Below are 24,030 nucleotides of genomic sequence, written 5' to 3'. Positions count from 1 at the left end.
CTGCAAAATGCTAAACTCTTCAGACTTCTCTATTGATATGAGTGATTGTGAGCTATCTAATCTTAACTTTCTAGTGTGTTTTGTAGTGAGAGTGAGAGAGGCAGTGCGAGTTTGTGTATGTACTCTTGCTGTGAACAAGAAATAATCTCATTTCATCTGTAGACCAGATTTTATCTGGTACCTTTTTTATTAATACTATTCCGGGTTGGTTCCCAGTAGCCACAAATGCAGACAATTGTCAAGAACCAAAGCTACAGATTTTAGTTGGTCATAAACTCTACTATAAAAATGTTAAGAGCAATGGAAAATGTAAGTCTGTTTAAGATGCTTGGAGTTACCAACCTTGGATGTTTGTTCTTCATTTCTCTGTCTCTATTCCCTATCTAAGAAAACTTGCCTGTATCAGGCACAAGTTTTTCTATGGCTCTTGTTAGTGTGCTGCTTATGAGGAAACCAATTCTTTATTTGTTGTAGAGCTTGGATGTTGAGTTAAAAAAAAAAAAAGCATGCAAACTGGAAACTCAGAATGAAAAGAAATTATTCAACTGATACTTCATTCTTTAAGCTTGTCCTCTGCTAAATGAAGCAGAGATGCCTGTAAAAATACTATACTTGCATAAGGGCAGAATTAAAGCATTTTGTATTTCCAAAGGCTTGACTTTCAAACATTAACCTGTTCTAAATACTTAAGAAAAAGCCTGTAGTAAATTATGTACAGAAGAGGATGCAAATGTAGTTCCGTTCCCTGTCTAGGTCCTCTCTAAGTGACTTCTCCAAGGCAACACAACAAATCAGTCGGATAGTCACGATTAAACTCCTAGTGTTCCTAACTTTGTCCGTGGGAGCTCCTGAGTTCTCAGCCTGGGGTTGCAGCCCTTCAGAATGGTTAAATGCAATCCAAAGGTTTGTAACTGTGCAGCTTTTTTCTGCATAGTTCAGTCTTGGTGAAGCTAGGGTCCTGCTATGGAGGCAAGTCTCTATGTAGGGGGGCAGAAAGGAACTAACAGTTAATCATGCTGTTATTTTTAAGTGAAGTTTTCTCTTCAGTTTATGTGTGTACTTGTGCAACAAGTAATTTGATGTTTTTCTTTTTTAAATAAAAATCATGCTTTTTTATTCTAAGCCTGTATTTGCAGATGCGTAGTACCGACCGTTTGTTTAGCTTTCCAGAGTAAGTCATCTACAGCAGTGAGATTTTTTTAAAATTTTTTTTTTATTAATAGCATGGAGATATAGTTTTAGTTGCTTGTTGAAGAGGGACGGTTAGTGCTTGCACGATGAAAGAGCTTCCTCTATAGATTTTTGGACCAATGAAGTAGCTGATTGATAGTGGGAGGTGGAGGTGACAAGTAAGATTTCAATACAGAAGAAGAAACAACTGGAGTTTGAGAATCACACCTATGTCTTCAGTACCCTCAACAATGAGGGTATTTCAAATTCTGTAGCATCCAGAGCAAATGCACTTAATTTGAATATAGCCTCAAAACAGTCCATACTCCATATGAACTCCAGTTCATACTACCACGTGAGCAGCTGGATATTATTTAAACTAACCTGAAATTGCTCTAAAAATTAATTTAACACTTATCTTCTGTAACCTTTTGTTGTTCAAAATGCACGATACAATTTGAGACTAGGAGAGCGACAATACTTACAGTCACTACCAGCAGTAGGCTTCCTGTTTTCTTTTCTGTTCTTGGTGTTCATCAGCACCCTGGTTCTGCTGGTTAGTAAATGTAAACTCCTCCACTTGTGCTGGTCTCCACTGAGCGAGAGATGATTATGTGGCTTTCTACTGCTGTATCTATTTATAAGGCTGGGGCTTAAACTTCAGCTCTGTGATGACTTGTGTGTGGATAGGAACATATCTGCAAAGATCTTATTAGCTGTGGAGTTGAAGCTTAGAATAGGCTAATATTCTAGTATTTTACTGGAAAATTGGAGTATTTTGGGGGCTTTTTTTAGCATCAGGCAAAGTAATTGAGCAAATGAATTATCATTTATATTTTAGCTATCTTTTTAGGACTCTGACTCACGAGTTTTTTATGATTCATATGAGGATGATTTAAGAGGTACTACCTCGCTCCGCTGCGAAATGTTGTTCTTCCCATGACAGAGGCAGTGTAATGGGCAGTGTATCTTCTCGGCCCCCACAGTTCATGACCTAGCACATTAGCTTAAACTGCCATTGATTTCAGTTTACATTAGTACTCTGGGATTTGAGCTCTAGTGACTGTGCTGACACACCACCTGCTCTACCATCTTTGTTGTGTTGGTATAACTTCTAGCAGAGGTGGCGGGCGAATGTCTGGGGTGGGTAACCTTGTCATATTTAGCTGTGGCAACTGACAGGGCTCGTGATTTAGATGTTAATAAATGTGATGGAGAGGAGGTATTTCCCCCAGGGGAGGGGGACACAGGCCTTGTAGAGAACTAGGAAAGCTTGTACCTGTAATCTCTTCTTCCCTTAGCGACAGTAATAGTTTGTATTTTAATCCAGATTAGAATTGTAGGTCTCCTTGGCTTTCCCTGCCATGTCAAACAGATTTTCTTTCCAAGTGGTATTTTATAGTTAGCTTCAACATTTTAAAAAAATGTCAAAAACCAAATGCCCAAAACCCCTAAAAAACCCAAACAAAAAACCCCTCCCTCAAACCCAGACAACTCCCCCTCTGCCCCAACTTTCCAGATCTTTGAATTTTCTTTTTCTATTTCGAGCTGAAGTTAAGCTGTTTGTAATTATCTTCTTTTGTTGTTGTTTTTCTTTTGTAGGAGGGGGTAGAGAGCTGAAGGGAATAACTTTCTCAAAACCGGTAAGTACTTCTTCCCAGGGCTAAGATGGTTTACCTAAGAATAGATGATACAAAGAGCTGGCATCCATTCCTGGAATAGTATGATGTTTACTGAAACTGAAATCCTATCTATTCTTATATTCAGAAATTAAATCTTAAAGGCAAATGTTACTGATGGAAGCCCCAGTCCTATAAATAAAATCACTGTAGGGCTGAGATTTGGGCCCAAGGGTGTGTAAGTACAGTGGACATTTAAATTCATCTACTCAAAAATAATAATGTTAAATTTTTTTTCTGTGTAATGTGAAAACCAAATTTGTTTGGAGGGATTTTTGGTGCAGAAAGACTTATGTCTAAAATTCTAAGTTATTCAGAGTCCTTCGTACACAGAGAAGGTATTCATGGCTTTTGTATGGGTCCTACCTTTGTCTTTATATATATATATGTATCTCTTTCTATATATACCTTGTCATCTGTATTTCTAGTGTAGTTTCCAAAATAGCCATAGTTTAAATAGCTTTGTGATATTTTTGAGGTTCTGATGTGGATTGTATTTAATTGAGATAATAATAGAGAAGTGCTAATGCACTTATGTGATTATTGTAGAGTTTAAGGTTTCATTCAGTCCCTGAATATTTATATAGTATATAAACATCTACTACCTTAACTGCATTGGGGTACTTAACCGAGTATGAAATTTTAAGTCTTGACGCAACCACATAAGAAATAAGGGATTATTTATAACAAATTCGTGCCAGCAAGAAATTGAATGGAGGACTGCTGCCTCCAATAGTTGAAATCAATCCAGGGAATGGCAAATTTACCTCTTCCTCTCAGTGCTTTCTGGCTGACGCTTGGAAGTATGTCTGGACGTACAAGGGATGCATGTTACTCCACAATCCTCTGCTCTCCTTTTGGTAATCACTGATTCTGGCATTGCACAAGGCATTTGCATGTTTTCCTTTAAAAACTAATGGGATGAAGGATGTTTACAGACCAACCCATCCATGCAATTTCAATCATCTACAAGCTTTTTAATTAAAATAATTGTGCTGTCATAAGAGTGAAGTAGAAAATGCAGTACTTTTTATGATTAATTCAGGGATGGTTTTATACATCTTTGGATGTGGTATTCTAGGTAGTTCATAATGCCACTGGATTTAAGTTTTTAAATCTTCCCTTGAAGTTCAGTCTAAAAGAATGAAAGTTCTAAAATATTGAAGATTTTTGCACTCATAAAGTGCGTAGTGACCACTTGCTTATGTAGTTCTGTACCTGCTTCAAAGGAAATACTAGCGATATTTAACCAGCTGCCCTCATAGATATTTCCAGATGTTATTCTCCATAAAACAGAAAAATACCGTCTAGGATTTGTTGGATGTAAGGAATGATCACTTTTTTTTTCCTCCAATTAACATTGGATAAGTGTTTAAGGTACTTCAGGGGAATTTTGGACGGGGATAACTTTGGATAGTTATTCCTTCTTGGGAAAGGAAGCTACAAGTGCACGTTCTAGAGGGGTACAACCAAATAACAACTGTATGTATTTCATATTCAGAAATCAGCAACTTGACCAAATTCTTAAATGAACATCTTTTTTAATGTGTTCTCCTATCCCACCAGTGATTTGGATGCTTAGAACACTTCAGAGCCTCAGAATAAATTCTTCATTGCCCTTTGCCTGTTTCCTTGTCTTGAAAGTGGTGGTGATGCAAGCCTCGACTGGGGTGCCATGCCAAATATATGGTATCTTATTTGTAATTTAACAAAGTTCTCATAATTGCTTATCCTGGTTCTTTTTTTACTGAGGAGAACACTGGTGCTGCTAGCTGACAAGTACAGCAGCTGGCAGAGGTGATTGCAAAAGATCATTCTTTACTGTGCGGCCTTCGCTGATGAAGCAGCGTTAGTTTCTATTTCCTTACGTATCAGACACTTAGTTTTTGAAGAGGAGCTTGTTTCCTATGTTTAAAATGTGCTTCAGTGTAACTTTGCCGGCAGAAGGTACTTGGAAGTAAATGATACTGTAAAGTGAGTTGCTCTGAGGCTATAATGGGAATGCTGGAGGAAGGGAAGTAGGAAGAAGCAATCAAAAGTTAGAAAACCTAACAAAAAAAAAAAGAAGGGTCAAAAGTTTGTTAATCTCTCTTGCCTTTTCTTGGAAGCTTCAGTCTTATGAATTGAAATTAATTCTTCAGGATGTTATAGTATGGCACCTATTTAAAATTTATGTATATTGAAGGAATAAATTTTAAGGAATCTTAAAATCTGCTAACTTTTTAAATTACAATAAAGAAAAATCTGAAATTGTAACAAATATTTTGGAATGGAACAGAACAATTGGTATGTTACTAGAATTGTTTTGGTTTTTTTACTTACTTGTCACAATATATGCTCCTCAATATGACAGCGAATTACGTTTGTTCATGTCTACGCCCCTGTAAACATGGCTAGGCTGAGCAACCGCTTGCTTCTGCAAAGCACTATCACTTTTTTCTTAAACCTCTTAAAAATTAATTTTGAAAAATCTTTCTAGCTGTTCAAGGCATCTATGAAATTAGGTTGGATTAGTTCTTATGAACCATCAATAGTACAATTTCTATCTGTCAAATTAAGTTGTGCATTAATAGTAGTTGCTCAATCTTTATATGTTTTTTTACAGAAGTACTGTGTCATTCTTCCCATGAACTAGTACTGGGCTTTACAGTCACATGGATTAAAATTATGGGTATTGTTTACATTCTCAGTTGAGATAACTGTCTCTTCTGCTGATACTAGCTATTCATCACGAGTGCCTTCTCATTCATTGAAGACACGCTGACAAAGAAGCTATGGCCATATCTGCCTGTATCTTTACTCCAAAATTGAATTTCCAAGGCTTATGAAAGACTTTTTGCCTCTGCAGCGGGTTCCAGTTTTCATTAGCCAGTCTCCCACGTGCTTTTCTGAAGCATGGTTTCTTTTGAAACTGCAATGGTAGGGACTTAATGTAGGCTATAGTTGTTCTTGTCAGTGAGTGGAAGTAATAATCCGGGATTCTGTTTTCTCATTACTGTTTGCAGTAATAGAACAGGGAACTATATGTAATTTCCATGTATCCCTTGATACAAATTACAATTTTATAGAGAGTAGTGCTGCAAAGGCAGCTGGTTTTGCTTGTCTGTGTCACATGCGGGAGAGGCCCTTGCAGAAGGTCATTTAATGTGTCGACTAGAAAGTCTGATCAGGCCTTTGTTATTTAAGTAAGTAGCTTTAAGCTAACAGCAGACAGCACTGACAAAGAATGAGTTTAAATATAATGCTTTAAAAACCCTTTATAGTCTTCTCTTTTTGTAACATATTTCTGTTTGGAAAGAGAAATGATTAATTTAAATAAACAAAACACACACACCCGCCAACTTTTTATTTTCAGGAGTTCACAAACTTGTCCAGCACTTCACTTTACTGTAGTGAGACAACGTTAAAATAAAAGTCTCTAACTTATGGGAATTATTCTCTTTTTACAGCCTACATATCTAATCTAAACTGTCAATATCCTTTTGAAAACAATTAATTCCCATTATGAAGGCCTCTGAGTTGCCTACAATACCTGTGCAATAATTGTGAGCAATTTTCAAAAATAAAAAAAATAGGAACTATTTTAACACTCCAGCAGTTCTTTAATGTGTGGTGTCTGGATGGAAAAGTAACTGGAAAGATTGCTATATATGTTTTCTGATGACATTTATGTGTATGTATTTTACACAGGTTCCATTGTGATTTGAGCATATGGGATAGGGACCGGAATCTTTTAATCCTGTTTCAGAAGCTGATACTTTTAACATATTTCTGAATAAAAAAACTCTTGTCCAACATTCAAGGCTTTTAGAAGTATGGCTGATAATGCTTTTCTATGTCAGATGTTGGGGGGATTAATTTGTTTGTGGTACAAGTGAAGATGGTAAACTCATACTCATGTTCTACAAGTAGAATTCCAGGATTAAAAGGATTTTAAAATTAATGGTTTTGAAAAAAGTCTTGTGCTGCTTTATATCAGTCTTGTGTTCCTTCAAAATAGGTTTCAACTGAAACGACTAACTCAGCACAAACTTTAGGCAGTGGGTTATTAATATATTAATGTTGTTCTGTCAAATTGCATGCAGACCATCCCATCTAAGAACAGCTCTATAGTATCATGGAAGTATGTTAATGCAGTACGTTCTGTTTAACAATTTATTGCTGTTTGGGTTGCAGAATTCTAGTCTCCAGAATATTTTCTCATCTACACAGATTTTTAAAACATTCTTGGTAGTTAAATTTTCTAATTTAATATGCAACTGTAATAGGATATTGGTAGGAAATAGCTGCCTGCAAACTAAGATAAGGGACAAGTGTGTCAACTTTGGGATATGTGGGAAGTAACAAATTTGGCTAAATGACTCCAAGGCAGGCATTTTGTACAGCCTGTAGATTTCTTGTGTTCGAAAGATTGTTTGTGTTTAGGCTGGAAAGCTGCAGTTGAATATAGTTCACTACTGAACTCCTGCTTGTTATAATCTCCCTTTTTCAAATTGACTTCTCTTCTTCACTAACCAAAACGAAACCTTTATTTTTCTATAGCACTGGTGTTGAAGAGGAAACCAGAAACTAAAGGCACTGGAATCAGCAAAGACACTTCTAGAGAAAGTGGAGAAGGTAGAGAATGGAGCTGCAGACTCTACAGGAGGCTCTGAAAGTGGAAATTCAGGTTCACCAGGTAATTCGTATTCTTTCTTACTTTATACTTTCAAGTAATAGCAGCATTAGTATTGCTGATAGTATTACTACTAATGATAGCATTAAGTAATAGCACTACAACTATAGTAATAACTGTTTTATAAGCTTGAAACCACTTTAGAATTTTATACTCTGCATTTTGACCCCACCACCTGTTGTTTTTTAGCAAATGTGAAGAATCTACATATCAGGCTGTGGGTGGGTATTTTTTTTTTTTTAATATCTTGTAGCCGTGATAAAAACATTCTGAAAAGTCTATGTTCAGCAACTTCTGTCTGGAAGGTTTTTCTCATGTTCTGAAGCCAACTTCAGTATTCAGTTGGCAATGGAAGAATATGGTGGAAGAACTTTCAAGTGAAATGTGCGTAGTGCTGCATGGTCTCATCTGGTGCCTCTTTTCTGGAGTGTCTTCTACTTTAGTACCTTCTAAACTTGTAATTGTATAGTTTTGCTAACCAAAATGTTGCAGTGCTTGGGCTCAGAAATTTTTACATGTTGGGTCTCTTTACTGGTAGCCTGTCCGATACTATAGGGCAGTAGAGTTGCAGTTTGCCATTCTATTACAATAGAAATGAGAAATATTAATAATAATAATAATAAAACCTAATTTAGCAAATGTAAGAGGACATATGCCTATTAATTCTTGGAACAAAATTGTTACAGCCATAAACACAGAGTAGCTGCCAATTTGAAATGTTAAATTTATCAATGAGACCTTTTCTAAAGACAGTTCTCGAAGTATTTCTGTTGGATATCTGAAACTCACAACTATTACACAGTGGATAAAAGAAATATATGATAGGTTACACTAATCAACGTAACCCATCGTATAAAATTTGGAAAATGTTTCCAAATTACCTGGTGACTTGTCTAAAGAAGTGTTCTAGATGACTTGTTCGGTAGTTGCTGCAATGGTGAGTGTAGTGTAAGAACTTGAATGGGTGGATTAGTAAAATTAACTATATCTGCTATAACAAAATACAACTTTCAGCTAGGGGGAAAAACTTGAAAAAGCTAAAGATGAATTTCCAGAACTATGGACAAGTATTTTGCTCTTCTCAGAAACTCCAAGGCCCTTGCATTCAAAACTTCAATGAAGTTTTGTTATGGGGGTAAGGAAATCCAGAAATTACCTATTTTGCTGCAGGCATTAAAATGTTTTAACGCCAGTAAGTATTTTTTTCAAATATTATCTGCTGTATGGTGATCAGAACGCTAGTCACACTTGTATTTGTGTAACAGCATTTACCTCTTGTGTGTATCTTCATTCCTTTTTATGCCTAAGCTAACTAAAAATTTTAAGACTGTGAATTTTGAATAATCTTTAGCATCTGTTCATAATTATGATGATGAACAGGGATGAAGACTGGAAAATGTCCAAAAAGACTGGGTTTTTTAACAACTTCAAGGTTTTTTGACCGTTTGCCTTAGCTTTGCCCAATCCTCATTAAAAGTGAGCTCTGCGCTGAAACCAACTTTAATTAAATTTGGTTTTAGTTGGTGAAACTAGACAAGCCATTATATCAGAAGGTTGTCTTTTTTTTTTTTTTCAAGATACTGTGCATTCCTGTAATTAAGGCTAAGAACAAGTCTAAATGTTTACAATGGAAAATAACACTTGCAGCAACATGTTGGATGTTTCAGTAAACTTTCCTTGAACTGTGCGCAAGTGGTTACTGCTGTGCTCTTCAAATGGCCACTGATAGAAATGAAGCTGGTTTTGGCACAAAAAAAGAAATCTTCAAATTAAATGCTTGAACTGTGGTGTGTATCTTTGAATTTTGTAACTTAAAGAGATGCAATATATCCCTTCTTTTGGCAGTGCTCAGGATTTTTGGAGAATTGTCTCGCTTGTCATCTTTTACTTATCTGATACTTCTTTTTCTGAGGACTCTTTAAAAAAGCTTGCCAACACTCGTACAGCCATAGTTTGGCGTCCCCTTGTAAGTGGTGGACAGGTGTCCGTGATGAGCGTACAGAGTTCAGCTCTGCACTCTGAGCAAAGCCTCCCAGCTTCCTGATGCCATGCGTTACCTGTGACTGCTTACACAGCTGTAGAAAGTGATGCTCAGTATGATTGTATTTTTGTTTGTAGAATAGCTCCTTGTTTCTGGCCTATTCCAGTTCACCTCCAGAACTCTCTCGGAAGCTTTGATGCTGCCGCTTTGCCAAAGTGTATCTTAAACTACCAGTAAGGACCCAAAGGAGGTGTTTAGTTGTTTAGAAAAAGCTACTTTTTTTGTTTTGTTTCGATGATCGAGGAATCCTCCATAAATGAAGTCTGACCGGGTCACTTGCTCTAGTAGAGTACAACTTGAATATTCAAGTATCTTCCATGTCAAAGCTATATTGCCTGTCCTGAGAAGAGATGCATCAAATCTAAGTAGTTCATTCTGCTACTGTGTTGACTTAATTAAGGTTATTTTGAAACAGTCTGCTCTTCATAGTTTTGATCACAAGAGGTGTTAAAGGAGTTATATTTAGCTATTCTCACAGAAGGGTTGGGCTTCATGGATGACTCCTCGAGCTGATGTGTGGAAAGAACCTAAAACATCCTTTTCCTTCTTTTGTTTCATAGCAAAAATACCAGTAGGTTTTAAAGTATCTTAAATTTAGCTTGCATTTGGGGTCAGTGCAAAAGAAGATTTTTTTTTTCTTATGATTGGATGACACAGTATTGTGATACCCATAAATTTAGCAATACTTTATGAACAATTTGCAGTCACTGGCTGTATTGTCTTATGACTGAGTCTGTACAAGCACTTTGTATAAAAAACTAACAGATTTGTTGCTTGTCAAACTCTGATGTGGCAGAAAGCACTGAGGAAAAATAAGCTAAGCATGTAAGCAAAAGGGTAACATAGCACCTTAGCTCCTGTGATACTGAATGGTGGGATGACGAAACAGTGTATTCAGTGTAGATAAATGCCAAGTGATGCACTTCGGAAAAACAGTCGTGGTTTTACATCTGCAATAGCAGGCTGTGAATTAGCTATTAGCACTGCGGAAGGAGTTCTTGCAGTACAGAGTACTTGAGCGTTGCATGCAGTTTTAAACTTTGTCTCCAGAGATAGAGACGAACTAGAGAAGTACAGGGAAGAGCGCTAAGAGTGAACAAAGCAATGGAATGATTCGTGCATGAGGAGACTTTCAATCTTGAGAAGCGATGACTGACGGGGGAATATGTGGTGTGGAAAAAATGTAGGGAGAAAATTAATAGAGAAACAGTCAGAGAATCAGAGAATATCTCGGGTTGGAAGGGACCCATAAGGATCATCGTGTCCAACTTCTCTTGACTCGAGTCAAGACTGGTTTTCCATAATCTTATTTGCCCCTCATGCTTGCATTATCAGGAGGCAGATTCAAAAGAAAAAGGAGGTCCTTTTACATAAGTGTCCTTATGTAATGGAACGTATTGTCACAGAATCTTGAGTGTTTTCCTGTGTTCAAAAAGTAATTAAGGCAGACTAATGGAAGAAAAGTGTGTTACTAGCTATTAAACCTGAGACATAATCTTTGAAGACATCAGAGATGTACATTTCTGAAAGATGGGTGATAACACTCTATGCTTGTCCAGCATAGACATCATGCTGATGCCTCTGTTTGCTATTGGCTAGTACTAGAAAGAAAATGCAGCAGGTAAATCTGTGGTCTGATGCAAAATTATCTTTGTGTTATACCTTTTTTTTTTGATAAATACCATTTTTAGGATGTAAAATGACATAAATTTTTAAAGAGAATTAGTTGACATAGTCTGAATTCTCTGAGCAGTATCAATGCAGGTGGAATGAAACATCTATTTTTCTTGCTTGCTTTGTCCTTCTGTTTCTCACTCCTTTTCCTGATTCTGATGAGCAAATGGGGAGGAAAGTACAGACTTTACGTTGTTCCTTGCATGTGTGGAAGGGACATGGCAATGTGATAAATAAACGTGGCTGTAACCAAAAAAGAAATTGGGAATTTTTGGTTTACGTTGCCTCTTCATTCTGGGCTCTGGTTTTCTTTGGTGACAGCCTAGTAACTTTTCCCTTGCTTAGCAATAGACAGCTTTCTCCTGCAGCTGCCTGAAGGAAGTGAAGGAGGAAGAATAGTGAATGGTAACCATCTGTCTGCTTTCCCTTGGATGTGGAGGGCGTCTCTTCTACAATTATCTCAATCTCCCTCTGAGGGAGAAAAGTGACAAAGATACTTCTGAACATGGGTCTTCCATGTGGTACCAGCCAAGCCAACACACAGGCGGACCCTTAGTACTTGAAACGTTCTGCTCTTGAATATACAAACAGCTTATGTGCCTGCAGTGGTTGTCTGCGATTTGTGTTTCTTGTGACTGCAAGCAAAGAAGGCAGCAGTTCTAAAGGAGACACAGCTATTAGATTATCTTACCCAGCTGGCTTAAATTGTCCTGAAAAGGCATCCCTTTCAAGAGGTGTTTAGGAGAAGGAGCAAAAGTGGTGGCTTGATGTGGTAGTTTTACTACATTAATAAGAATGGGTTTGGAAATTATATAATACTGGATTCCAGGCCTTGCCACTGAAATGCTGTAAACTGAATATTTTGCTTTTTCAAAGGTTCTTCAAAAATGTTGAATTTTAAACTGTTCAACAAGATCCATAATGAAAATCTTCATTGTATTGTTGCATCTTTTTTCTTTCTAGAAATTGGTTGCGCAAATGAAGCAAGATCCGCAGGTAACTATTTATTTTTATATTGCATTACTTACCCTTAAAAATACATGAAATAACAGTGCATGGAGCTTGAGAATTTTAGATATTTCTTTATCATGTTCTTCCTTGTAACACAATGTTTGAAGAAAACTATTATGAACAAGTCTTTAAACAATGACTGTTGGATAGTTTAAAACAAAACCAAAAATTTTGCCTTTATGGAGCCTTTTGCCTCACATTCTTAATAGTTTAAATCAAGCGACTCTTGCGGGCTATGGTGCAGTTCAAACACACAGTAAGTTTCTGATTCTGTTGGAAGCTGCTCTTTATAAAATCTGCCATTACTAGAATTCGCTTTTTTCTTTTTTGAGTATCAGAAGGTTCACAGTTGTACAAGAAGAGATAGGATATTTTGTCCAAATAAAGAACATAGCTTAAGGCTGTGTTCAGGTTGTCTGTCTCAGGTATCCCAAAGAGTGGGCACTTGGCCTTGGGATGTTTCAGAGCTACTGAAGTTGGATAACTAGACTCCTTGCATAGACAGCAGAAGTCATCCCTTTCCCAATGACTGTGTAAGGAGACTGGGTTACCTTGTACAGCAATTAAGCACTCCGGTGTGCTAATGGGGAGTCCTGTGGAGTTCTCTAACCAGTCTGAAATGTTGAGTAGAGGGATAAAGGCAGCTCACTTGAGGCTTGCTATTAAGTGCTTCCATCCCCATACAATACTAAATGCCCTGTAATTTTGTGAGCATATATTTCTCTAAGCTCAGTGGAGTGGGAAGGCAGCTTTTTGTAACAGTCAAGTAGTTAGACCCCTGACAGGGAGGGATGAGGAGGGAATAGGGTGGTGTTGGAAAAATCTACTTTCGAGAACTTCCTTATTCTGATGGGATTTGGGTAAGGTCTGCTAGTCTTACTTGGTGGACAAGTCTGCTAACAATTAGCCTGCAGAGTGGCTTGCTTTCAGTTCATATCTGCTGAAAGCCGGGTCATGCTGCAAGCAGCCATGCAAAGTTCCTGGAGCCAGTAAGAGTAAATCTGGGCCCTGCTTCCAATGCTCTTAATGCATTTTTAGCCCGGATTATTAAGTGGAATCTAGAAGAAGGAAGGATGACTGGTCAATATCTGGTTTTGCTAGAATTGTGTGTATATTGGAGAAGACTATCTACAAGCTGAGATTGTAATGCATTTCAAAATTGTATGGAGGAATATAAAAATAGGGAAGCTGGCCTGAGCATGAAGTTCCTGTAACAATATTAGTCCTATGTTTTAATATTTCTGTGTGGCACAGCAAACCTGCGTAATCTAGTGTAAAGAGTTTGCAACATAAATGAGAACAAAAAAAGTGGAAAAAGAGGAAAATGCAGGGAAGCTCACTTCCGTCATGTTTCTGCAGAGCTTCACGGGCTTTAAACTGAGGACATATTTTTAAATTTTATTTTATTTTTGGTAGGAAAGAAATAGTCCTGGTAAAAAATTATTTTCTAACTGCATCTTTATAGTGATGCTTATGGCTTTCAGATCTTAAACTTCAAGTGCTATTGTAAGCAAAGTGCTGATATGAATAATGTGCTAAGGCAAATGTAATTCTCTGAAATACAGTCTAAGGCATAAGCACACATGGAAATGAAGACTTAAATATGTTTGCCTTCATTTGACATGTGTGTCAATTAAGATTTAACAGATATGTTTGCTGATGCTCTACACAGTCAAATGTATGATAATGTCTTTGCATAAGTAGCATAGAAAAGAATGCTTTAGGTAACATACCATCGCATACTATTGTATACAATATGATACTATTGTATTACATATTAACAAACATTTCTCATTTAACTTGTAACTTTGATGAAATGTACAAATGTGCTTTATAATGCAGTAAGCACTAATGGATGTTTTAATGAAATCTTCATTCCAAACTGGGTTGTCTCTCTGAGTGCTAGAAAGGTCCTCTGATTATTGTTGAACTCAGTGACTTAAGTAAGGCTTTGTTGAGCCTCTTGAATTTTATTGGCTGTACATCCAGAGGTGCTGTATTTGTAGTACACTATGCAAAAAAAAAAAAAAACAACCAAACCAAAAAACAAAAAAAAAAAACAAAACAAAACAAAAAAACCACCTTCCTGCTACTACTCTATGTTAACAAATGGAATATCTTTCTCACAGATATTTTTTCTTTCTAATCAGAACGCTGATTTGAAGAAACAGCTTCATGAACTTCAAGCCAAAATCACAGCTCTGAGTGAGAAACAGGTAGGGAAACAGAGATGTATTTTTAACACCCTGTTCTAAAGATGTCTCTTTTCCCAGCTTCCAAGAGATCTGCTAAATTTTAAGTGCAAAAATAAGTGTGGGCAACCAGACATTTTGGACTTCTATTTGATTTCTCAATAAAAGATGGGATGAGTTATTGTGAGTCTATCAAACAAGCAACTAGTGTAATCAGTGGAAGCTATAGCAATTTTTCTAGTGAAACTAACGTTTTATATTAAGGGAGCTGGGAAAATGAATGAATTCTGTCCCTTCCTTTATTGTTATCTTGAAACTTATTCTAAACCAGACCATTCTGGTTTAGGCAAATCTTCAGATTTTGTTTTAGTTGGTCCACACTGTGTGTCTGGATGAGTATGCTGGAATTTTTCTTCGTGTCTGGACCAGCTAAATTCTTGTCAGTTATGGGTACCTAACAGACAATTTGAAAATCAGTTGTGTGTTTTTACACAGTTTTTTACACAGTTTTTAAGCAGTCCCTTAATTGTATTGCTATTGTGTCAACAACGGAACCAAATTAGGTCAATAGATAATACCTTTGAAGAGGGGAAACATTTTGGAACATGTGCATAAGTAAGAATATAGTTATGCATCTGTGTCACATCTAGATACCTGCATTCACCTGTTATTATCTGCATGTGTTCTGTTTTGAGAATTACCTTTCCTAAGAAAATGGGCAGACATGATTAACATTTATCTAGAAATTTTGTTTACTAAAAAATTATAGTATGTTTTAGTAGTGGAACAGTGAATCTAGGAAGGAACATATAAGGATAATAAAGAAAATGATTTTTTAATGAGAATACTAATTCAACAAAAACTGAGGTTTTGCTGATGTGATGGCATGCATCTCTTGAAGATGATTTATTCTCTAAAACCAGCATGAGCCTCTGCATGTGGCTATGTCTCACAGCAAGCAGCTTCAGAATTCTCTGGTAAGCTCTGGAGGCCCATGGTAATTTCAAAATTAGCTTGTCTTGATGCCACGAAGCAAGTCATATTGACTACCAGTTCACGTGATCAGCAGGGACAGGCAGTGAGATAGTGAGTGGAAGGTAAGAAAGAAGTAAGTATATCTTACTGTAATGTTTAAACTTGGATTCATAACTCCTTAAAGTTATGTTACAGAGTGGTCTATACTAACATGTATTTTAAATTACCCATCACCAGAAATGCAGCTATATCTTTTCTGCTGAAAATTACAGCTCAGAGTACTAAAGCACACTTGTTCATGGGATGAACGTGGGCTAAGTTTCCAAAAGACTTTGAAAAATAAGTTTCCGACTTCACTTCTACCACACGGCGAATACAGTCAATATGAAGTCACAGTCTAGTTTCCTTCTTTGTATTTTTATGGTTTTGATTATCAGTAGAACAGTGAACTTCTCTATGATTGTTGAAGTTTAAACATTTTGTTGTACCTACCACTGGACCACAGAGCTGCCAGTGTCCCAGATGATAGTGTTGTTAAAGTAGTATGGCTGCTAAAATGCAATGGTCATGGCAAATGTGAATTCTAGGAAAAAAACCACAACTTCCCAATGCAGAGAAATGCTCACTTCCTCTTGTCTGTACAACAGATTCCTACAAATATCTGTGGCTTAGCAATGCAGAGTTGAGCAGCATTTTAGAGACTACAACAAAGCCCTTTTTTCTGTTCTCACTTCCATGTCTCTTTAGGAAAAACAATTATTATCAATTATTTAAGGGGATAATATTATCCAACAATTTAATTCTCACACAGCATGGAGAAACGTGCAGTTTTGCATAGTAAATAAATGCTTTACATTGTGCAGTGCATTTCTTAAGGAAGAGTGCAACATGTGTTATCTGTACTCTTGTTTAGAGCCAAGTAAGTAGTCTTGATGTCTGATGTCCGATGAATAAACTGTGAGGGTCTAACTCCACTATGGACAGTTATGGGAGGCATAATTGTCACTGTTTCATAAGCTTTTAATGAAATGTGAAAAACTGAAGTTCCAGCCTGTGTCGTGTCCCTACTCGGAGACAGTGGTGTGGAGCTGAGACCCTGGTGTTAAAGAGGCAGAATACTGAAATATTTCTGGCTTCTGAAATACTATGTCAGCCTAATGTACCCTTTTTCTTTGCTCTCTTACTTAATGAAGTTGCATGAAGACTTCTGCAAGAACCAAGTCAGTGGTAGGTGAGCTAAAAGCTTTTAGTTGCTTTAGGATTTGTCTCCAGTTCTGAAGCATTGTGAGAGTAGTGCCGACGCTTGCTGCCGGTAGCTGCAGTGATTCATTAGGTTTCTTGCTGAGAATTAATAATGACAACTCTGTTCAAAAGTTTGTGAAATTGAAGAGATCTGGCAAAGTACAAAAAGAAAGCAAGTAGGCTGTGCAGCATGTAGGCTTAAACCTAAAGAAATTTGTTAGCTGATGCAGGGTTAAACTGTTACAGCATAAGGTATGTCATATATTTACGTGTTTTTCGAAAATATGAAAGAGGTGAAAATACATGCTTTGATTTGTTTCACCTGAGAGATGATGGAGCAAAGTATGCTGATTGCGTTATCATACGGAAGAAAAGCTTCAAAAAGAGAAGAAACTTATTTGAAGATAATTGGCATTTAAAGGGCAGTAAACATGAATCCTTCAGACGATTATTTTCCTCTGCTAGTCTCTTTATGTATTACCACGGAGGTCTAAACCATGCTTACCTTATTTTTCTAATCTGGGGGCAATAAGGTGAATTCAGTTTAACAGTCTTGTTCCTCAACTATAAATGTGAGTGCTGCAGTTTGGAAACCCTGAACGCATTGGTTTTAAAACTGGTTTCCTCTTCCTTCCCCCCATCCCTCTCTTCAATAAAGAGAAGTCAAGAGTAACTTTTTGCAAAACAGTTTTAATTGCCAAATCTAAGCTTGGGTTATAAATATGAATTAATTCTGTTGCTGTGTAGCACTGTTTTTTTATTACGTTTTCACATCTTTGTAAGAAAGTAATAGTCTTCTATTAGTATTCTACGATAGTGTCTTCCTTTGGCATTCTGTTTTGTAGACTTTTACCCACAATTACCTATTACTACTCAGCTTTTGTCTGGGTTAAATATACTCCTTACAATAAAAAACATCAAGAATGTATTCTTGAATTTTTCCATGAGGAAGTTTACCAGTGTGTACTTTTTTTACTTTGGGGGGGTGGGGTGGATATTGTTACCAGTGACACTGGTGAAAGACTGAGGTAGAGCAGGGCTAATATAAAGGAGCAGGAGGGATGTAATCCTGAAGTAACACCTTTTTTTTCTGCTTCTTTCCTTCCATAGTTAATTAAAAAATTGTAATATGATCTTGCAGATATATCATCATCGAGTATGTATCATAACAGTACTTTTTTCCAGTGCCAAGGAAGAGGTCATATTTATTTGACTAAAGAAATGTAAAGAAATAAGTGGGCAGCAAAAAAATGCTTTTTAGCAATATCATGTCAAATACAGAGGAATTTCTACATCTGTCCTTATCACAATTTCTTGGAAAAATTGGAGCAACGTTCTGCCTTATATGTGGAAGAAAGTTTACAGGAATAGTCTTTTGACCTTTGGTAAAAAGGTGATGGTGATAAGCATATACTAAAGAAATCACATGGCTCCTTCCCCCTGTATTTGAAAATAAAATGAAAATGTCTTTTACTGTAGTTGCAGTGAAATTCATTGAATCTTCAGGAAAACAGTCTTGTGAAAACTAGGCTTGTATTCTAATGCATTTGCTTTTGACATGGAAAGAATGAAGTGGATCCCTTTGTTACTTTCATTTCTGAAGAGCTATATACACTTATAGGAAAAGGTACTCAAAACCAGTTGTTAGCATAGGGGTACTTGTGCTTTTATTTTTCATGGGGGAAAAAGTTTAACATACTTTACTGTGAAGAATAGTTGAAACTGTAGAATATTGTCAGAAAAAATGCACACTATAAAAGCGAGCTTATCTCTATTATGGATAGGCAAGTCTAGTGACTTTTGCTTGTATTTAAAGTTTACGGCAAATCGAGGTAGTTCAGGTTATTCTAAATCCTGTATGTTCAGGGTGAGACTCCTTTTAACCTTGCCACTTAATAGCAAGTAATGGGAAAGGGGATTTAGAGGGATTTTAAGAATGGTAGTGTAATTTAACCATGGTTTTGTATAGTTGAATAAATGTAAACATGTGGTTTAGACTGACAAAGGAAACTTGTTATTTAAGACTTCAAAAACTGTCAAGAATAGGTTTAAACATTAATGTTGCTGTATTTATTACAGGTACCGTAACTGAGTAATGAAAAGATTGGTAATGTGCATAAATTCATCCTATGAGACTGTTCTTCTTGAACACTTGTCATCCATAGTAAAGGTGAATTTTTATGGAGGCTTTTTGAACACATTATCAGAAAATTGTACCCAAAACGTGTTCCATCATATTCTGGAAAGACGAAAGGCTGTGTTTTGGTGAGAGGAAAGTAAGCACAAGAAAGCTAGAGAGCAGGGGGGAAACTGGGTACAGTTAATGGGTAGGAAAGAGCAGTTTTAAATGCTTCTGCATAAGAAGGTAGGCAAGGTATGCCTGTATGTTGTAGATACACCTAATGAGTACACCATGAGAACTTTAGGGCTCAAAATCTGGAAATAAATAATGAAGTCACTCACTTCTCTCTCCTGCCAGTTTTGTCTGAAGTTTCTAATCCCTGCTTTCCCCAAGATCCATGAAGGGCATATTAAAATGCCAGTTATTCTGTCAGTAATGGAGGAAGTGTGCAAATATGCTATATGAATGTGTAGTAACCAATAACTTGAGGCAGGTGAGGCTTAATTTCAGTTGCAATTGTTTATCCAGAACTGTACATATTACTAAACACCTATCTTTTTTAAGTAAATGGCATGAATGATGAAGATACACTAATTTCCATGTAACTGCAAGCATCCATTTATGCCAACTGTTTATAAAGCAGTCTTAAAATATATGACAAACAATTTTGCACCTTCCCAGAATTTGGTTTTAATAATGAAACCCTGTAGTGATACACTTAGCTCTGTCTCCTCCCATAATTGACTATTTGTAGATTCCTTTCTTAGATGGTTTGAAGTAGTCACTCGTTTTTCCTGTCAGAAAGATACTGGTCTATCTGGACGTAAGGAGGAGTAAGTTAACTGCCTCTGTGAATCATCAGACCCTTTCGAACCCTCTGATCAGTGTGAACAGCACCTGTTTAGAAGGTGAATGTTTGTTTGAGAAATCTGCATGAGCTTACTATTTTAGTCTTTGATATTTATTTAATTTGCATCCAAATATTGTGTGAAAATGTGAATATAATGACTTCTCATTAAGTTATCATCTTTCATATTCTCAAGATACACTGGCTGAAACAAATTTTGAATGTTGTACAGATGATTGTAGATAGGCAGAGCGCATACATCTCTCCCTGCTGCCTCTTTTGCCCCAAACTCTTTTGCAAATCTGATGTTACAATCATTTGCATATGACTGAAATATTGCTAAGCTTTCTCAGACCTTTTGTAATGCTTAAATCATGATTAAACCCATACTGGCATCTAAACTTGGATTTCCTATTCTTCTCTTAATGTAACTCCACCTAGACTTCTTGCTGTTGGTTTGTGAACTTAATTTTTGCATATCTAATACACATTAGCACCGGAGTAACTTAATTTAGGAAATGCAAGTGACCATTTCATGATATCATTAAAAAGAAAAAGCCTCCACACCTTCCTCCTGCTGCCCTTCCTTTAGCACTCATTTTCTGGCTCAATTTTTAATTTTTGTGTTCATGCTGTATTTAAGCCAGATTTGGATGCAGCTGGAGAACTTTTTTAATTGAGCCTAGTTGGATACATCTTTCATCTTCATATAAGCCAGGGCATAACTCCAAAATAGCCTGTTCTGCTTGAAAATCAACATTGTAGATAGAAAATGGGTAGTTAAACTACAGTATTTCCTTGAAAATCCCCTACTGATGGCAAGAGTTGGTTATTAGGTGCTCCTGGATGTTTTGACTTGTTGGATAACCTCACACATCAATAGTTATTTCAAGGCCTACTATTCCCTTTTCCTTTTTATACTTGGAGGAAAGACAGGCGAAACATCAGATCGTGATGGCTGGGATTTAGGATGTTTTGTATAGCACCCTTAAAGGCATCTTAGTTGGAGGCTGAGAAGGGGGATTAAATCTACTAATGAATTTTTGTAAGTGAAAACAGATTAAAGTAGCCCATTCTGCTCTGTTCTGCATGACTCAGTGGAACAACCTCACAGCCACAGAAACAGTATTTTGATTTATTCTAAGTGTATCAGTGTTAGAAGGGGAATCAAGCCCAGGGATCTGCTTCTCAAAGCCTTATGGATCTTTAGTTCCTATAGGAGTTGTTTTGTCTCCAGCTCTTCTGAAAACTGTGTTGAATTTTGGAAGGGAGAAGAGAGAAAGACGGTGTGTCTAATGCTTAGAATACAAGCAAAAACTTGTCTTTGCTCTCTGCTGCCTGTTACTTGATTTGAAAATAAGCCACTTCCTGAAATTGTGCTTTTTTGCACATGAGTTACCAAATATAGTACAGCTATGGGCTAAAAAATTCTATTAGTAAAGATTATCTTATTTAACGACACTATGCCAGGAACAAGACTGACTGGGGTAGTCAGCATTAGGTGGTATTTTCCAACGTATGGGTTACACATTATGCCCTCATAGTGCATTGTGGAACCACTCAGTTCAACTTTTCATGCTTATTTTTGAAAAGGACCAAGGTGAATGTGATATATTACATTGCTTCCATGGTGCCAGTTTGGAATTGGTTTCTGTTAATTGTACTGGCCCTTACAGGTGGACTGGGGGTCCTTTGTGATGGACACTGGACAAATAAAGAGGAGATAGGCCTTTCTGGAAGTGATTTAGAGAGAAGATGGCATATTAAGGAAGCATGAGAGGGCCAAATGCATGTACAATTTTTGTAAAAGTTTTTTAGGGTTTGATCCTTCTATTTGAATAACTGTTATCTGCCCTTACTGCTCTAGTCCCTATGAAGTTTTTTTTCTCATTTTATTGTGGAGACTGTGACAGGCTTGGGCCTTGAAGGGCTTAAAGAGAGAACAAACCTTAAGGATTAAAGGGTAAGAATGCCCTTGATGGGATTTCACTAAATCTCTGTGCTTTCTTTTCTATATTGACACTGTTGTAGGGAGAGAATGCAGTCTTCATCCTCAGGAAACATCGGTATTCACTGAAATTATAACCTGGTATACATTTTCTGTCCATAGAAATAATTAGGAATATTTTCTTCAAATGTGGGTCAAGTCAATGTGAATTCGCCTATTTGTGGGCATTATATATAGTCAGTTTCTTTCAGTATTGTACTCATTTCTGGGTTAACTTTTAAAATACTTGTTCTGATTTTTAGAAACTCCAAAAAGTCTATAATCTCTTTAGAGCAACTTTTTCCCTGTTGTTGCATTGCAATAACTATTTCGCAGACACCTGATGGGGAGCTTCACTGTTAGGGAAGATAGGTGGTGGAGGCCAGAGAGCATGTAGGTTTTCTTGGTGTGTTTTTTGTTTTAATTAGGTCCATTATTCTCTGAGCTTTTCTTATTTCCTCCTTCAGGCTAAGTCTGTCAAAACTGGTATTGATGTGCAAGGTGTCTTTCTCAACTTCCCCCCCTTACTGTAACAGCAGGTAGATTTAGGCAGTGGTAAGTGCAGAATTCTGACGGAAATTTTGCTGGAATTAAGTTTGAATTACTATGGGGATCAACAGAGAGGAGGAGAGAGAGTACTTTCCAGGAGGCAATTCAGACAAGGGAACCTAATTCTTACCGTTCTGTGTTGCCTTTGTGAGGGCCCACCCCTCACTCAACTAACTATAGAAAACTTGTAGGAAGATTAGGCTCCAGTTAACTTCTGTGAGTTCATGACTTGCAACATTTATCTGATGTATTCTATGGAAACGAATTGTTGTTCTGTTCTTTCTTTTTTTAATAGCGAGAAATTCTAAATGTCGTCTTACAGTAGACTTTTGAAAGCTAGCAGGCAGAAAGCCCTTGAGTTGTGATAAGCATTTCTTCTTTGTCCTGTAAACTCCCTTCAAGGTTAGGTGAGGTGAGTTAGTAAGTTAAGTAGTTGTGATTCCTTTGTTTTTTTCCTTCTTGCTCAGGATTTCCTCAGTAAAATGTTGGCAGTGTGTCATAGTAAATGGACACTAGTGTGTAAAAGAGTTGGACCCAGGCTGCCCTATGTAGCAAGGAGAAATGAGCCAGCTTTTTCCTTACCCAATAAGTAAAACCTCAGTGATGGTGTTCGTACTCTTTATAGAAGGCAGAACTTGTTTACCTTATTTTTCCTTTAAAAATAAACAGAGAAAAATTACACAGGAACTCTAGTATGTGATGTGAATTTTTGAGACGTACACTTTAGAGCTGCTTAAGGTCCTGCAGACCAGTGAGTGGCTATCCTTTTATTTTAGACTTCTGAAAATTTGAATACTTGGCAGTATTTAAGCCTGTGGAGTCTTGTTCCATATCCATGCATTCTCTTTATAAATTGCTTCATTTTCGTTCTAGTATGGCTGCTTTTCAGAGCTTTGTCCTTTAAAGTTGCGGCCAGCCCAGAGCGGTGTGGATGTGTCTGATTTCTAGCGTCAAAAGCTCCACATACACCGTTGGGCTGGTAACAATGCTTCAGCAATCAACTTGGACAAAACTATGTTCTCGAATTCTCCAACTCATTCTAAATTTTGTCGTATATCTCAAGAAACAGAAATATCTCATTTTCCAAGTAAATCATTTGGGGGAAGCAGTTTTACAGTAGCTCAAAATACTAAGCTGCTAACGTTTGTCCGCTGAACAATTAAAATTGTGTGACTTAAAGGTACTATTCTCTGTTTGGAACTTGAAAACAGATGATTTTCAATTTCTAAGTTTTTTTCAAATGAGAATGGCTTACTGGCTGTCCAAGATTCAGTTCTACCTGTCACATAAGAACTACTTTCTCAACACCTTGTCTTCTGTAATATGCAGGAATCTTGCACTTGAAGGCTGGTTTCATAGGTGAGACTCCAGACAGTGAGACTCTTCAGAAATGAATTATTGGGATGTTTTAGTGTCTTGAAATTATCCACTTCAAATGGATGAAAAGCAGCAAAATCGTGCTCTGTCTAAATGTTAGAATTTCTTCTGCTACCAGACCAGGGCTGGTGCTTTAATATCTTGTAGGGAAAATGGCCCTCTGTAGGGGAACAGGGTATCATATATAAGTGTCAAATAATTCTACTGTTGTTCAGAGAACTGAATATTATTCCCTTCTTTTGAACTTCTACCCTATTGTTTGGTTACCTATCAAGATACTGTCATTTGGGACAAAAATTCGTTGTAGATCTGCTTTTAACATAGCTTTAGGAACTTCAGAAGTTACTGTGTAAAGGATTTTGATGCACAGTACAGTGCTTAAGTGGCAAAGATTCATTTTTTAATCAGGTACTAGGCTTCTTTTTCAAAAGCAAATGGGACTAATTTATATTTATAGATACAGACAGAAATGATTGAAAGATTTTGTCT

At 36.9% G+C, this 24,030-nt stretch overlaps 1 protein-coding gene across 11 annotated transcripts in view; it reads left to right on the top strand.

Moving 5' to 3' along the window:
- Positions 1 to 24,030, top strand: part of PHF21A (PHD finger protein 21A) — a 132,244-nt gene that overhangs the window by 29,936 nt on the left and 78,278 nt on the right. For all 11 annotated transcript variants that reach the window (XM_075152185.1, XM_075152194.1, XM_075152196.1 and 8 more), the window contains 4 exons: positions 2,773 to 2,813; positions 7,392 to 7,527; positions 12,203 to 12,235; positions 14,401 to 14,466. In XM_075152185.1, the coding sequence (XP_075008286.1) occupies positions 7,474 to 7,527; positions 12,203 to 12,235; positions 14,401 to 14,466 (153 nt within the window). In that variant the 5' untranslated portion in view covers positions 2,773 to 2,813; positions 7,392 to 7,473. The remainder of the gene's footprint in view (positions 1 to 2,772; positions 2,814 to 7,391; positions 7,528 to 12,202; positions 12,236 to 14,400; positions 14,467 to 24,030) is intronic.

This window comes from Calonectris borealis, chromosome 5 (assembly GCF_964195595.1).
Source record: "Calonectris borealis chromosome 5, bCalBor7.hap1.2, whole genome shotgun sequence".
Lineage (NCBI taxonomy): Eukaryota > Metazoa > Chordata > Aves > Procellariiformes > Procellariidae > Calonectris > Calonectris borealis.
The sequence above is the reverse complement of the archived record's forward strand: the minus strand, read 5'-3'. Positions and strand labels throughout refer to the sequence as shown.